The 15995-nt window shown below is 40.6% G+C and overlaps 2 protein-coding genes across 3 annotated transcripts in view; both read left to right on the top strand.

Annotated features, from left to right (window-relative positions):
• LOC108107756 (connectin) overlaps positions 1–15995 on the top strand; it is a 132344-nt gene that overhangs the window by 49475 nt on the left and 66874 nt on the right. The window lies entirely within an intron of this gene.
• Positions 5575–6212, top strand: LOC108107758 (ATP synthase-coupling factor 6, mitochondrial). Its single transcript, XM_017215431.1, has 2 exons — positions 5575–5900; positions 5954–6212. Exons 1-2 carry the CDS (start codon positions 5605–5607, stop codon positions 6123–6125), a joined length of 468 nt encoding a protein of 155 aa, XP_017070920.1. The 5' UTR covers positions 5575–5604; the 3' UTR covers positions 6126–6212.

The following is a 15995-nucleotide window of genomic DNA, read 5'->3' as shown; positions in this document are numbered from 1 at the left end:
TAAATTATAATCAGAAGTTCACCAGTCAGTAGTCGGGCAAAATGTTGCAAAACGGTCGAGATAATGAAAACTGTTTTCAGAGTGAAAGGATCTGATATAAATTGACAGGTTGACTTGCATGACTGCGGCCAAAATACTAGTACTTCTTCTCCTGAACTGGGCATATTTACTTATAATAATAGCCAGGCGAAATTAATTGAGTTACATAATGCATTAGTGCGTGGCAACGTGTGTGCCTCGACATAAGGCAAAACCCCAAAACACAGGCAACAATGCATCAGTTGGCAAGTGAAGCCGAAATATTTCACAGCCATCCGAACTGCTTGAATGGTCAAAATGCAATTGGAATTACAACGGTTGCCACAGAGGGGACACACAGATACACACATATAGATACCACCCACCCACCCATACTCAGGCACTAACTGACATGCTAAATATTGCATACATCTTGTGCATTGTGTCCATGTGGCAAATAATTATGGCATTAATATTCCTATGCAAATATATGCGCATTGCTTTGTTCGCCGTATCTCGGCATCCGTGAGATACAATCCGCCTGCTTAGGTTGTCGGGGGTCGGACGGGGCATGTGTTCATTAATACAATTATGACCGCAACAGGCGTGGGGCATAAACACGGCCCAATCCCAAACGGAAACCATCCATGGCAAAAATGTATTCTTGGAAAAAAAGTTTGAGTTTAGATGTTTGAATATGGTTAACTAAGTAACTGACATTCAAATCTGAAAATATTCAACAAATTTCTTTTTTAAAAATGTATCCTGATTAGAAATCTTAAATCTGGGTTTTTCCCATTTTCCTCTTCAAAAAACCGTATTTTCTTTATTACAAAGCCAAAAATGATCATATCGTGGAATGCTATATCTCGTTGAGCTTGTATTTCAATCTATATTCAAAATATTCAACTGTCGTTTAAATCTGAAGAAAAAATATTTTTTCAATTTTTCGTACCCCTTACAAAAAATGCAAAATTTGAGAAAAAATAAACTTTAGATAATCATCACCTAAATGAAACAGAACGTTTGTTTAGGTCGTTAGCTTCATAAAACAGTCTTCCTTTTGGTTCTGTGTCTTCTTTTGACAAAGTTATAAGCATAACACTGGGGAAAAATATCGCAAATTTAAAATAAAAACCATCATTTTGATGTTCCGCTCAAACTATCAGTATTATCCTCATTACAAAACCAAAAATGGTCATATAGATAGATGTAATACCTCGTTGAGTTCGTATATAAATTTCCCGTCCAACTGTGTACCACACTTAAAAAGTACATTGTTTGAGATTTTTCGTAAAATTTTACCATTTTCAAAAAACGCGAAAATCGGTCTGTCCCGATTTGTGTCTCAAAATATCAGTATTTTCTTCATTACAAAGCCAAAAATGATCGAAATACGTAGTGTCATACTTCGTTGAGCTTGGATTTTTATCTATTTTCAAAATATTCAACTGTCGTTTAAATCTGAAGAAAAAAAGTATTTTTTCGATTTTTCGAAAAATGATGATGGTACCCCTTATTAAAAATGCAAAATTTGGGAAAAAATTAACTTTCGATAATCATCATCTTAGTGATACAGAAAGTTTGTTTTCGTCGTAAGCTTCATAAAACAGTCTTCCTTTTGGTTGTGCCTCTTAATTTGACAAAGTTATAAGCATAACACTGGGGGAAAATATCGCGAATTTTACTAAAAAGCCATAATTTTGATGTTCCGCTCAAACTATCAGTATTTTCTTCATTACAAAACCAAAAATGGTCATAGCATGGGATGTCATACCTCGTTGAGTTCGTATTTAAATTCCCCGTCGCACAGTGTACCACACTCAAAAAGTACATTTTTTGAGATTTTTCGAAAAATTTTACGAATCGGTCTGTCCCGATTTTCCGCCCAAAATATCAGTACTATCTTCTATTATATCTTCTATTATCTTGATTGATAAATATCTTATTTTCTATTAAATATATCTACACTTTAAGGCTCCAGGAAAATTTAATCAGGGAATTTCCCATGCATTCCTATTTACCAATAACTCGATTTTCCCCTTGTGTATGAATTAAATACCAGCTTGTTTCTTTTGCCACCGAAATCGTTAAAGTAAGCCCCATTAGTGGGTTTTGTTTAATCGCATCAGGCAGACGGAAATCCAAATCAACGCCAGCTGCAGCTGCAGCTTCCTCCGGGCAGGCCGAAATGTATAATCAAACAGGTACAGACTGTTAATGGATCTAATACCCCATATCTCGTATTCCGTATACCATATACTCCATCCGCAGCAAAGACCACCCAACTGCACCCCTACTAAGCACAGACTTGGTTCGCTCTAATGAGCTCTGCGTGCAGCTTAAGGGCAACTCCAGCACGGTTGCTTCTATTTGCGGCACTTTGGCAATATGTGGCTAAAATTACTTGCTACTGCCACCGGCGGGGTGCAGATACATCACCACCAGATGCATTTTAATTGGAATGCCGAAACGGAAAATAATAGCACACAAAACAGAATAGCAAAAAAGGAAAAAAAAAAGAATAAAAGCGCAAACAAAAAGGCGGCGACTGCCCAATTAGAAGCCTATTAGTGGCAACCACCACCCAAACACCATCCTCTTCCAATAGGAACTGCTCCATTGTTACTGCAAATATTGCAACACGAATCGGAGAGCGCCCAAAGCCATTCAACAAATTATGCCAAATGGCTAATGAATAAATATCTGCAACTGGCACAGGACTTCCATTTCTCTGATAGTTTGGCTTCCTTTGAGTTGCACTGAAGAAAATTGTAGGAGGTTATCAGAGAAGTCTTAAGACTAATCAGATAAAAATGGAGTCATAGAACATTGAAGTTCGGGATTATAGTAGTAAAATTTCGAAGCCAAAAGTAATTCTATATTTTTGTAAAAATATCTTTTCCTCAGATAATTTTTTAACATTTTTTTTTAACATTTTATAACCACACGCATATGTCTCTCCTCTATAAAGTATGGCTTTCTCATATAGCCCTGTTTTACAGATACTTTTACAGTTCCTGTGTAAACGATATTAAATTTTTAATTTTTTCCTCCTTGTTTATCCTCTAGTTAAAAAACATATTTATCATTTTTATTTGCTGCCGCATTGTTGGCGTTGAAGCTGCACTTATGAGAGAGAGTGCAGCGAAAAGCGCAAACACGGGCAAAAAGCGGCAAATGCAGTTTTGTATCTCGCTGGTTGGCTGTGTGTGTCTGTGTGTAAATGTATTTGTGTGTACTTTGTGGCATGCCACATAAACTTGACGCCGCTGCTGCTGTGTGATATTTTAGCATTGAGCAGCTCTCTATCCCCTCCATCGCAGCCCCGCCCTCTGGGATATTTAAATCCTTGTTCCTACGCTGGGTTAGCTGGCTGTTACGCCGGCAAGGACTCGGCGCCGTTGGCTTTTGTATGCGCATTAATGCAACGACTCTCATGTTTATTCACACACAAATTTGCAGCGAATACAACGCACAGAAACTGCGGTGATAGTGGGTTGCATTTGCAATCCACTACCCCACACCCAAACCCCTCTCCCACTGTCATCCCGGATTCCCAGACTACCAGATTCAGATACACTCGCACTTGGCTGGAGCAATCTGCTGGCAAATGCGCTTTACATTTTGCACACGCTAATACAATTTAATGGTCGCATTAATTTGGCGCATCTGTTGCATTTTAAAACACGCACACTCACACACATATAGATACACCCACACACACAAATACAGTTACCCATTCAAGAAGCGGCAGGCAACCGCAGGATACTTTGCTCACTTTGTTTTCAGTGGTGGGAAGGGGAGGTAGGTTAAAGCATTTGCCATCTGCAAATAAAGTTGCGCTGAGCTAAATATTAATTCTAACCAAGTTAGGGGAAACTACTTTAATGGCGGGGGCGTGGCACTCGCACAACTGCTTAATCCTTAGCTATAGTCGGAATGAAGATTGAGATACATGCGAATCCTGCCACAGACAAAAAGAACCTCTGATATATTCTAGCAGCAGGCAATAACAGTTCCACATTTTCTTGTTTTCAACAATGAAAACGGTTAAATAGAAACTTTATAGTACACAGAGAAAACGTTGATGCTAATAGAAGTACTAAAGTTAAATATAAATGTTAAGAGATTTGAAAGTGGTTAAGGAAAGATGAGATTTTATTAAACTTTAGCTTAGTTTTTAAGGTATTTTCAAGGAGGAAAAAATATTTTAAAAAACTAAAAACTAAATAAGTAATATTACACAAACCCAGCCTCATTGCTTGTATCAGCAAAATGAAAACCTGAATTGGCATTGGGAACTTGGCCAATTCCAAACACGTATTAGAGAAGAGCCTCCCCTCCATGGCAGTCGCTAATGCAGGGCAACTTTGTTATTGCTGCCAATTAGGTTGGCATTCTGTTTGTGCCAATGTTTGCATATTATTTCTGCCCAATTTGCATTGATGCAATATTGTCCATGCCCCGCGACACTCTGCCCTCGTGCCCTCAGCTTGTTCATAGCCGCGTCAAATGCACAAAATGTCAAAATTTAAATATTGAAAGTGACGTTGGCGCAGTCGTGGGCCAAAAAAACCCCTCGTGTTGCGGGCGTTGCACTAAGCGGATAAGCGCTTGTTAAATTTTTAATGCATTGCATAATTTTTAGTTCAGCGTGGATGTTTTCCACAAAATATATATATCTACTATATATATATATATATTTTAATTCGAATGGCGGATGCGAAACGCTGCGTGAGTGCTGGCTGCATTTGAAATGAGCCGCATGTGGCGATGGCCGATTAAGCCTGGCTTAGAAGCTACACATTCCTCATTTCGCACTCGACAATGATCCATTTATTTGCATTGTCAGCGGGGTGGAGGATGGAAATTTATATTAATTATAATTTTCGCAGCCATGTCTTGCCATCAATTATCAGAGTTTTTCCGCCGGCTCTCTCTCTCTCCCTCTCTGTCTCTCGTCTCGTTTTTTGTGCATTTAAATTTTTCCCCTGCAAAGTCCTTGATAAACATTTTTCAATTAATTTTTATTTGCTGCCGACGACATTTCTTTGTCCACACACGCGCATATATTTATGTATGTTCCTGCCGTGCACATCACCAGCAGCAGCAGCAGCAACAGCAACTCGACGGCAGCAACATCATCGCCTTTATGTGTTTCACGTATTTCTTTAACGGATTTCCACTTGTCTCACTTTTTGAGAAAAACTTGTCGAGATGGCGCACGCATTGTCAAGCCCACTCACACACAGACATTCGCAGATAAGGCGAGACAGACAGAAAGAAAATCTTACACGCTCGGGAATAAAAGAGAATGGGCAGCAACGGCGCGTGAAAAATTCGTCCTGGAGCGAAAGAAGCACTTGAGATGTGATAGCCGAAATTGGGGGCTTGATAAACGGAACAGATACTCAAATTAAAATTTGAAAAACGCTTTAGGTTTATGTACTAAAGTACTACTTAATCAATGTTTAGCCATAATATATTTTAAGATATAAATTTCCCTCGGAAAAGTTAGCTTAGAACCTCATTTCATAGTACCGAATCAGTATCGAATCATCAGCGATCAAATCCCACACAAAAATGTTTGCTCGTATCCTTAAACCAAGCCTAGTTTTACGCAGAGGCGTAACCACCTCCGCCTCCTTGCGCTACAAGGATCCTATTTACCAAACTTTTCTGGACAAGGTGCGTGAGTATCGGCTGAAGAGTCCCAAGGGAAAACCCGTAGATCCTGGTCCGGAATTCGATTTGGAACTAAAAGAAGCCACTGAGCGTTTGGCTCTTCAATATGGTGGCGGCGAGGGCGTTGATTTGCTCCAGTTTCCCAAATTCCAGTTTCCCGATATAGATATTGATCCGATTTCGATTCTGGATTTGTAAGTTTTTATATAATTTATTTAAATTTAAGATTAATATTTTGGTTCTGAAGACCCGAAAACCAACCAAAACCTGAGAAAAAAGGCGACAAAAAGAAAGATGATAAAGAAGCTAAGGCTAAAGATGATAAGAAAGCTAAGGGCGGTGGTAAGGAGGAGAAGGCTAAAGATGATAAGAAAGAAAGGGAGGCAAAGGGCAAGGACGAAAAGGACAAGAAAAAGTAGTGCCTAACTGAGCCTAGTAAAAAGGTTTTTAAATATTTTTCAGTTCTTGGATAAATTTGAATAAAGTTCGTATATGGTTTTAAATTATTTTCTAACCGGTTTATATAGATTAACGATCTTAGTTTTTGTTACTGATTTAACTTTAGTCTCCTTAATTTTTTATATAAAAAATCTTGATTTTGTGCCTCTTTAACCTTAAATGCCTGCCTTATGTGTGCTACCCATTTGTAGCTGTTCCAGGATATAATCAAAAAAGGACGCGCCGAAATATTTATTAAGCACATACATGCATAAGCAGCACTCGCACACACACACACACATGCACATGCTTTTACCATGTTAAGTAATTCCTTAAACAACACAACAGGTCGCCGCCATTGGCATGGCCTTGTCCCTCCCCTTGGCCCTTGGTCCTTCGGCCCCTCCATCTCGTCCTACTTCCCCCTCCTTCGTTCGCTGTAACTGACGCTGAGTGGCAGACACACAGATACTCACATAAGCAAATTGAATTTAATGCTTTCTGCTGTTGCTCTTGATAAAACGAAAGAAAAAGAGGAAGAGAGCAAGAGACGAGTGTGGGAGCGAGACAAACCAAATCAGGAGACGTCGCGGAGGAAATAAAAGCCAAACGCACAAATAAATACGCACAAGTACATAAATTTAAATTATTTTCGTGGCCTGGCCTCGCTTTCATTTATGCTTTTTTATTTTATTATGCCGCTCCGTTCAAGTCCGCTCCAAGGATCCGTAGGATCCGACATTTGACTACGTACCAGACGTCCTGGCACACTTTTCTCAATGCCATAAGAGTATCTCGCACTGCGTATCTGTATCTGTAGATGTAGATGTATCTGTATCTGTATGTGTAGGTACCGTATCTGTTAATCTGTATCTATATAGCTGTGTGTATCTGTAACTGTGGCAGCGCATCTTCAGCTGTCTCTTAGCGAACTATGCGGCCGCATCGAGCAAACAGCTACAGCAACACGGCCAAGTCGTCCTTGGTCCTTGTGTAAGGCATGTTAACTGGGATTTGACAGCTCGTAAATAATATTTCGCTTGTTTGTTGGCGAGGCACGACGAGAGCAACGTCTTGCACAAGGCCGAAACAAAGACAGTGGGCTGAGATGGGTGATTACGTTTTTTAGGATTTTCCTTCAATTTTTAGTCAAGAAATTAAGTCAAATTATTACTTGCAAGAAGGAATAGGGAGTAAGGCTAGGATCTTAAGTAAAATTACTATGTTTTGAGAATGTAATAAGAAAAAGTTAAGGTTTTTTAAAAAGGCTAACAATTTCAGAAGCGGTTAACAATGATCTTCAAAGAGCTATGAAGATTGGATTTCATTTATCCCTAATACCACCGATCTAAAAATTTATTAAAATGCCAACTTTGTGACCCACTGTCACCTATCCGATGTCAGCCATGTGAAAACGAGAAACGCATTTCATTTTTAAGCTTTCTCCTCCTTGGCTCTGCTTGTTAAACAATCTTTTTACATGACATATGTGGGCGGGTGGTGGTTGATTCATCCGTGGAGTCAGATTCGGATGAGATGCGGTGGCTGTCCTGGCATGTCCCGATTTTTTTTTTTTTTTTTTTTTTTTTTTTGGTTCGGGGCCCAAGCTGCCACTCTCATTATGCGCACTCTCCTCGTTGCCGGCTTATTAAATTTTCATAAGGCACAGGCGCTCGTAAAAATTGTACTTCGCCGGCCGGTTTTCAGTACAAGTGGATTAAAATTAAAGCATCACCGAAGAGAGCGACTTCAAAGGCGAACCCATAATTAAAGCCATGAAAACTGTCCACAATTCGATTGCCGAAAACTGAATTAAACTGAGAACTCGGCCATCCAAGAAATAAGAGAAGTTGGAAAATCTAAGTCAGGGACTGAAAACCACAGCAGAAGGAGGACCTCAACCGCCGTATCCGCTCAACTGGAAGAAGATGATGGCGATGACGAGGCGGCTGAGAGATAGCTAAGGTCGCTTTTCCGCTTTTTCGACCTACATACAGACATGTGGTTTAGATATATAGAAATATATATATACCGATGAGGCGTGGCCGCTGGCTGTACTGAAAGTGAAGCATCTTGTGCAATGTAAACGAAACGTAGCCGATAAAAATAATACGAGAGGCAATTTCGATTTATTGACAGGTGCTCGACTTTATTGAAACGTTTAACTTGAAAACCGATTCAAGCGAAGGCAGAGCACGCCCCATTCTACAAACTCCAACCACACCCACTCCATATCGAACATATAGTATGTGTGTGCACATGCAAAATTGTGCAAAACGATAAAAATTATGTGAATTTGGTTTTGATTTATCGCTGTGAGCTTGGGTGGGGCCTGGATTTTATGCGCCCAGATTTATGGGTCCTTCTCTTAGCACAGGATGTGCATCCTGAATTTTGGACAAATTTAATTACAGTTTTACCTTGTGTCTTGTGGGGATCAGCCACGCACTATTTGTCATTTCGCTCGGGCCCCCATAAATTCCGATGTGCATTTAATTTTGTCGAGGCACACGTACGCATCAATGCCTGGGCATTATTTAATAATGAAAATTGAATAGTCCTAATTCAAGCTGATGACAAAGTGGGTCCAGGTGGATATATAGTATGTGTGTGTGTGTCTGTATTTGCAGGACACGTGCCACTCAAACTCACATTCAAAGATGAACACACACATACGCTCAAGACCAGGATACACAGGACGTCCTCGAATTGTGGTTTTCCTTTTGTCGCTTCCGTTTCCGCATAATTTTTGCAAGCGGAAAACTTGAGAGCGGCGCGCTAACAAAACATTTGTTAAAACGGAAGATGGCAAACGCAGACAAAGGCGATGGTTTACCGGTTAGATAGAGCACCGAAAACCCCCTTTAAGCTTACGTAATTTGGTCTCCCGAACTCAAGTCCAGAATACGGGCACGTACAAGAGATGGGGAGCACCAAAAATGTCCCAAGTTCCACTTCATTTTCCCCAAAGAAGGCGGCAAGAAGGGGTCCACAGGTCCACAAAGGTTGCATGTGATTTGTGTCAGCGGCGGAGTCGCGCTTCAGGATATGTCCCAGACTATATATTATGCCGCCGGGCGACAGTTACAACAATAAAACATTTCGGATGCCTCCTTGTCTTGTCGCTCGTCTTGTGTCCCCCTCTTCGTGTTATCCTTCTGCAGGTCTTGCCTGGCTCTGCCACTTTCACATCCACGCACCTGGCCAAAAGGGCTGAGCCTGAGCCCGGCATCGTAATGAACGATGCCAGGCATTTTCTTGTTATTTTTTCATGCCGCAGCCGGCGGGCGGACGACGGGCGACATTATCCTTGTAGTTAATGTGGGCGTCAGGCTTTTACAGGCTGTGCACGCACTGCCTCCCACTTGTAAGTACAGTGGGGCAAAGGTAAAAGGTATTTATAGAACAGTTCCAGGTAAAATTAGCTCTTGAGACCCACATGACAAAGAGCTCTCTGCAAACTACATTACAAAGCATTAGACTGAGAAATTAACTTAATTATGTTAAGTTATTTGGCTTTCGGCTTTAAAATTCACATTGAACTTGAATATATAGGAGTTAATCATAAGTAGACTCTTCATCTTGACTATTGGAACTCTAAAACTGTGACTACAAACTTTATAAAAGCTAAATCTACTTTAAGTTACGGGTTCTTTACGTTTCCACTGTTCGATTTCGCCTGCAGGTTGATATCCGGGATGGCAGTATGACTCATGGCAGAGATAATGGCACCGCAATGTCCTTTATCCTTCATCAGCCTTGGCTTGCCGCCCCCACTGACTTGGCTCGGTGGTTGACTTGCAAATAACGCGTCACGCATACGCACCGTTCGCCACGGACATGCAGGTGAAGCCTGCTGCGTGCGGAAGTGACAATGAGAACGCATTTAAAATTCATTAATTGAACGCATTTCCTGCTGAACGAAGTCGATCTACCAGCATGATGGCGCCTTATTACGCCATCCATTCGTATGCTGTAATTGAGGGCATTTGGCCACCATTCTCCCGGCCTTTCAATGCAATTTTTAAGGCTTCTTCGAGCCGAAAACTTTACTTCACACTGCATAAATTAATTGAGTCTTCAAACAACGAACTGTGTCTGCGGTTTGGCTTCTCTCCCTCTCTCTCTCTCCCTTTGTGGTGATAGTGTGTGTGTGTGTGTGTGTGTTGTGGGGAATCCTGTCTTCGTGGGCAACCGCACCATCAAAAACTTTTGCAGGCGGCTCCTCGGTTCCTGGCTGCACAGTCTAATGCATTTTTCATGCCCAGTTTGAATGGCAGCCTCAGCCTCTGCTCTGATGCAATCGAATTAAAATTTATGACAAAACCATTAACAAAGTTGCCCCTTTAGCTAGCCCCTCTGGCCGGGCAATTCAGGCGTTTTTCAAACGAGGTCACATGCAAAACTTTCTTAACTTTTTTATGTAGTGTCTTCAGATTTTGGGGACTCACTCAGTCTCGACGGCGGCTAAACTTTCACAAATTAATCGATGGCGGGAACGATTTAAGCGTCGACAGCAATTAGCTGAAACGAAAGAAAGGTAAGATTGGTTGTTGGTCTGTGGGAAAAAAGGTTTATGGATTTATTTAGAAACACCCTTTCTTCTAAATATAAAATAGTATAAATAAATATAAGAAGTAATCGAACACACTTTAAAGTATATATTTCAAACGAATTCAGTTGAAAAATTGCAAATTGCTATGCCTTGGTATTCGGCTTGTTACATTTATTTGCTGACAATGAAATAATCAACAGCTATGTTTCCTCCGCGTGGCCATAAATATTTAATGGCTTTCGAACCGGGCTCCGTTTTATGCCATGTTCTATTTGCGCATACCACAAATGTCTGGCCAAGTGGCCGACAATGGCCCCCCAGGACCGAGGTCCTAGTTCGACTTCCCGTTCTAGTCCCCAAGTTTCCCAGTTCACAGTACTCAGTTCTAAGACCAAAGCAAACGGCTCGAGTGTGTCGGCATCTCAGACATCTCACGATCTGGCGAAGTAGGCGAAGCTGCGTGGGCCTCTGTCCTGCGACTGCTGGCCTGTTATCCTTGCCATCCTGCGAGTCTGGACGATAGGCGATAAAACGCTTCAATGTTCACTTATTGGCTGGGCGTGAGGAATTTTTATATTAATTTATTGGTCTGACTCTGGCGAAAGTCAGTGGGCCGGCAATCGGCTGGCTTTTAAATTATGAATCGAATCGGAACTGAAAGAAAACCTGTCGAACCAGCGACTTCCACGCTGGCAGATTTCTGATTTTTTTTTGCGTAAATTTCAGTTCTTTTTTTTTTCAATTTCTCTCCTGCCGGATTCGGTTTTAATGGCTTTTTAAATGCCAACTGATAAATGGCCAGGCTGCATGACAAATGAGATTTCCGCTCCGAGCTGGGCGTAAAGTGTTCCTGTTATTATTGGGTGGAACTTTTTTGCCAGCGGATTATTAACTTATATGGCATGGAGCTCATTAATAATTCGCTTATAAAGTGAGATGGCAAAGGGCAACTCTCAATGTGCCAAAGATTAAACAAAGGTCCTTGCAGACAAGCTTCTTTGCTTGTTATGTTAAAATATTGCGCATACGCCACTTGGTCCCTGGAGGTCTCTGGAAATTAAATGCAAAATAACAACAACTTATACAGTCATCTTTCGCAGGCACTTAGCTTTTGGCTTCTAAAGTTTTCTTGGTGTTTCTTATTCTTATATTTTTTTCTCTCTTTTTTTTTTTTGGGTAGCACAAAGGACAAGGACAGTTGTTGGCAGGACACAAGCAGCCTGAAGTTTTCGCGTAATTTCACGTATTTTGTGCAAATACGCTCAAATATGCCACACAACAAGCGGGCAAACAAACAAAACTGTTTTCTTTCTCCCTGGCCTGCCAAGTTTCAGTACTACGTACCTCCACATCCCCATCCGTATTACTGCCTGACTTTATACCTGGGGACTGTTGTCAGTTTTTACGTAAAATTAAATTTTATTTATTCATACATTATTGTATTAATACCTCTGTCAGACTATTGGGCAATCTTTTGAGGGAACTGCGAAATAAAACTGAGTAAAATAGAGTTCAATATGTGGCCTTGATACTTTCCACGTTCGATAAGTGCTTGTGAAGTTTTTCGAAATGATTTGGCAAAAGAATCTTCCGAACACGACTGGCTTATTAAGGAATTTCCCCCACTTTATGGCAATACACTTAAAATCAACTAATTGGAATCACTCAATCACTTTTCCTTCCTCGACTTGTTTATCTTTTTGCTTTGGCAAATACGAAATGCGAAACGAAAAGTGCAACATCACTTCTATTTGTTTTTGAGCACTGCTTGGGGGGTAAACAATGAGGCTGCATTTTCAATAAGTCGGATGGAATGCGCAGAGGAAATCTTAAATGGATTAAAAACCAATGGAAATTAAATTGAATTTACCCAAGTATAGAAGTTCTTTTTTTTTGCCTCGTGCGTTGACTTAGGATTTTACTATTCAGTGTACGACTCCTTGAAGGCAATCAACAACATTGTCTTGGCCATTCGCTTTAAGCTCCAATTGTTTTTAAACGATGCCCATATGCTTCCCTGCTTCCCTAGAAATGTTTGAAGCTGGAAAGTGATTTGCCGTAACGTTTTGTGGCTCTCTCGATTTAGTCGTAAAAATGTTGGCAGCCCGCAAAAAATTCACTGAGTAAAACGGCAACAAAAGGACTCTGGCATAAATCGAGGCGCTGTCGCAGGACTAAACTGATTTTTATGCCATCGAAGCGAAGGGGGGCAAAAAAACATAGAAGCGAAGGAAGACATCGCCCCGAGAATACAAAACAATAGTGCGTAAAGATGGGCAAATTGTCTATTTAGAAGAAAGGAAGACGAAAAAAAGGGATATACAAGGTCAGGCATTGCTCCGTGGATCCTTGTTATTGCCGGCGGGTCAACGGAATGATGTCCTGTTTAGTGCTGGCTCAACGAAGCTCAACATTTTTATAGACTATAGACAAACTCTGAATAATTTATGCTCCATAAAAATGAAATCGAATTGCGAGTCTCTGGCCCTTTTCAAAAGAGTCATCAAGGCGCAATTTATGGCGATTCGGATTCGGATTTAGATTCAGATCCTGTTGCACACAGACTCCTCTCTCTGTGTGTGGCACATATGTGTCAGGTAGGAGTCGAAACACTTGACGTTCGCTTTATGCAAATTAGTTTCAAATAACAAGGACACCAAGCGGCAGTGGCAGGCAAAAAGTTGTTACATAAATTACCCAACTGCTGAAAAATAAATTAAATTAAATGAAGTTGAAAACTGCGACAAAGCGTGGCGTTCACCACCCCTCTGGAAAATATCGTCCGTGACCGAAAAATATTTGTTTATGGCTGGGAAAATTTATGTAAAAGAGCTTAAAATGATACGCGACAAGCGCAAAAATGCAATGAAAATATTTTCCTGCTCATCGCCCGGCCAAGCTTGGCAATTTTGTAATCAAATTAAGGTGCAAACTCTCGTTCTGCAGTATTTCAGCAGTTATTATTGCCGAAGTTTAAAGTGGCGAGGAAAATTAGTTTTCTTTTTTTTTTGGAGAGGGGCAACGTGCCGGAATCCGCGATCGAAATCGAAATTCAGATGGCAAGGAGGAAGAGTCCTCCTCTAGCCACATTGGAATTTAATTGAAAGATAGTTCCTCGATAGGAAGCCATATGAAATTGCAAGAAATCTCGCACGGCTCCCGGGACGTGATCTCGTTTCCCGATGCGTTCCGCTGTCATTGTCTTGGCCCCGGAATCGCGGAGTTGGCTAGGTGACGTGACTTGGCCGGGACGTGCTCCACATTAGCGTTGCCGCAACGTAAACATAATCATCCCCACCACCCACTACTATCCTAGCACCCAAGAACCACCCATTACCACCCATTCACATACATCGTTGTCGCACATGAAAAGTGGAAAATCGGGTTAACAGTGCCAAAAACGCAGACAATGGCAACGTTGACTGCGGTTCGCGATAAATCAGCAACAATACATTCCCAAACTCTGAGCTCCATCGCCATTCAGGTCGCTTGTGTGTCTGTGTGTGTGTGTGTGTGGGTGGTAAAAATAGATTTAAAATTTATAAATTATGAGCATTTGTTGCAGCAAATTGAAATGTTACGCTTGCAGCGTGCGGCAACTTTCGCGCGATGAATGGCTGCAAATGGCGCACTTTAAAATGCGTCACATTCAATTTGGTCAACAAATAAATATTTGAAAACAGCCGCGATTGAAGCGAGTGGGTTTAATTGCTGGGGGCAAAGAATGATTTAGGAAAGGATTAAAAGGGTAATCTAATGGGAATGCAAAAAGTTTAACAAAAAGCTATGTTAACCAACTTAAAGCCACTCTGAGATATCAATGCTCTCAGAGAACCCAACCGAAAAGGATACTCATCCTAACTTATCTTAGCTCTTTCATTTAAGCCATTTTAAAACCACACTCTATTTAAAATTTCAGCTAATTGAGTAATCAAAATTGAGGCAAATATTTGCGCTGCTTTACCATCTTCGCAAAGTATTGACAATTTCATTTTTGCATGGAAAATTTGTTTGCTCGCTGCTAGCAGAAAACTATAAATCATTGGCTTAGTTTATTTCAAGTTTTTGGACCCACCGACGGACCAACCCATCGAAAAATACTCGCACCATACTATATTCAGATATTCAGCCGCCACACTCATCCATTTGGGATGATTTTATGGCAACCATTTTCATATTCATGCTCGTATATCAAAAACCATTTCAAAATGGCTGTGCGTCGCTTTTGCGGTGGCAAAAGCATAATAAAATGCAGATAACGGCAATCAAATTTACTGGGCATGGGTGGAGTGTTTCGTTTTGGCCAAGGGGTTGAAAGACAGAGAGAGAGAGGGAATAAAATGAAGCTCGGATGGAAGGAAAATATCGAATAAAAATATTTCAATAATTCCCAGGCAAACAACCAGGCAATTAATTAACCAAATATTTATATCTCTCTAACATCTCATATTTCTTTCGCTTGCCCCATGCCATGCCCCATGCCACTATTTCGATTTGGTTGATGGAATTTCCTGGAGATTCAGCTGTTCCTTTTCGATTTTCCCTCCTCGTTCGCTCACGTAATTAATTTTCCTAACATTTAAAGGGACGAAGAAATGTTCCCTTTTTTTGCTGCAGAGTTTCTACTCATATTTATGCTAATCAAACACAATCCTGACCTCGGGCAGAAATCAGCAAGACAAACAAATCCGGGACGCAGCTAAGGAAGTTCGACCACCGCAGAGTTTTGGGTTGCTTTAAAATTTTTGGTGGGCAAGGGCAAGGGCAAGGCTGCGCCACGCCCCCAGGGAACAGTGAGCCTGCTTGTTTATAAAAATAATTAAGAAATATTTTCATGTTTTATAACTTTTGTGCAGCTCGAAACTTTTTAAATAGACAAACTTTTGTTGCCGCCGCTGCTTGTTTACTTACAAAATGTTCGTTCTGCATTACCCGCCTCCGTATCTGATGGATACATTTGAAAATCTCGAAACAGCTAACAACATACTTCATTATAATATTTTCACTTTCAACTTGCCAAGCAGTGTCCGTCCAAGGACCTGATAAGACACTTGAACACTGAGACAAATATATTACTTAGAAGGTTATTGGGTTTAAGGTAGGTATATAGTTTGGCTAAGAAGTATATATATAATTTATGATAACATTTTTGTACAGATTAATTTCACATTTGAATAACTTTTCATATACTTCTTAAAAATAATTATAAATAAATTTATTGCCTAGCAGTTTTTCCCTTGGGATAAGCTATCTACATATTTTATTTAAATTTTTCACAGAAAATTGTAAGCTTAAC

Source organism: Drosophila eugracilis, unplaced genomic scaffold, assembly GCF_018153835.1.
Source record: "Drosophila eugracilis isolate 14026-0451.02 unplaced genomic scaffold, ASM1815383v1 contig_2088, whole genome shotgun sequence".
NCBI lineage: Eukaryota > Metazoa > Arthropoda > Insecta > Diptera > Drosophilidae > Drosophila > Drosophila eugracilis.
The sequence above is the reverse complement of the archived record's forward strand: the minus strand, read 5'-3'. Positions and strand labels throughout refer to the sequence as shown.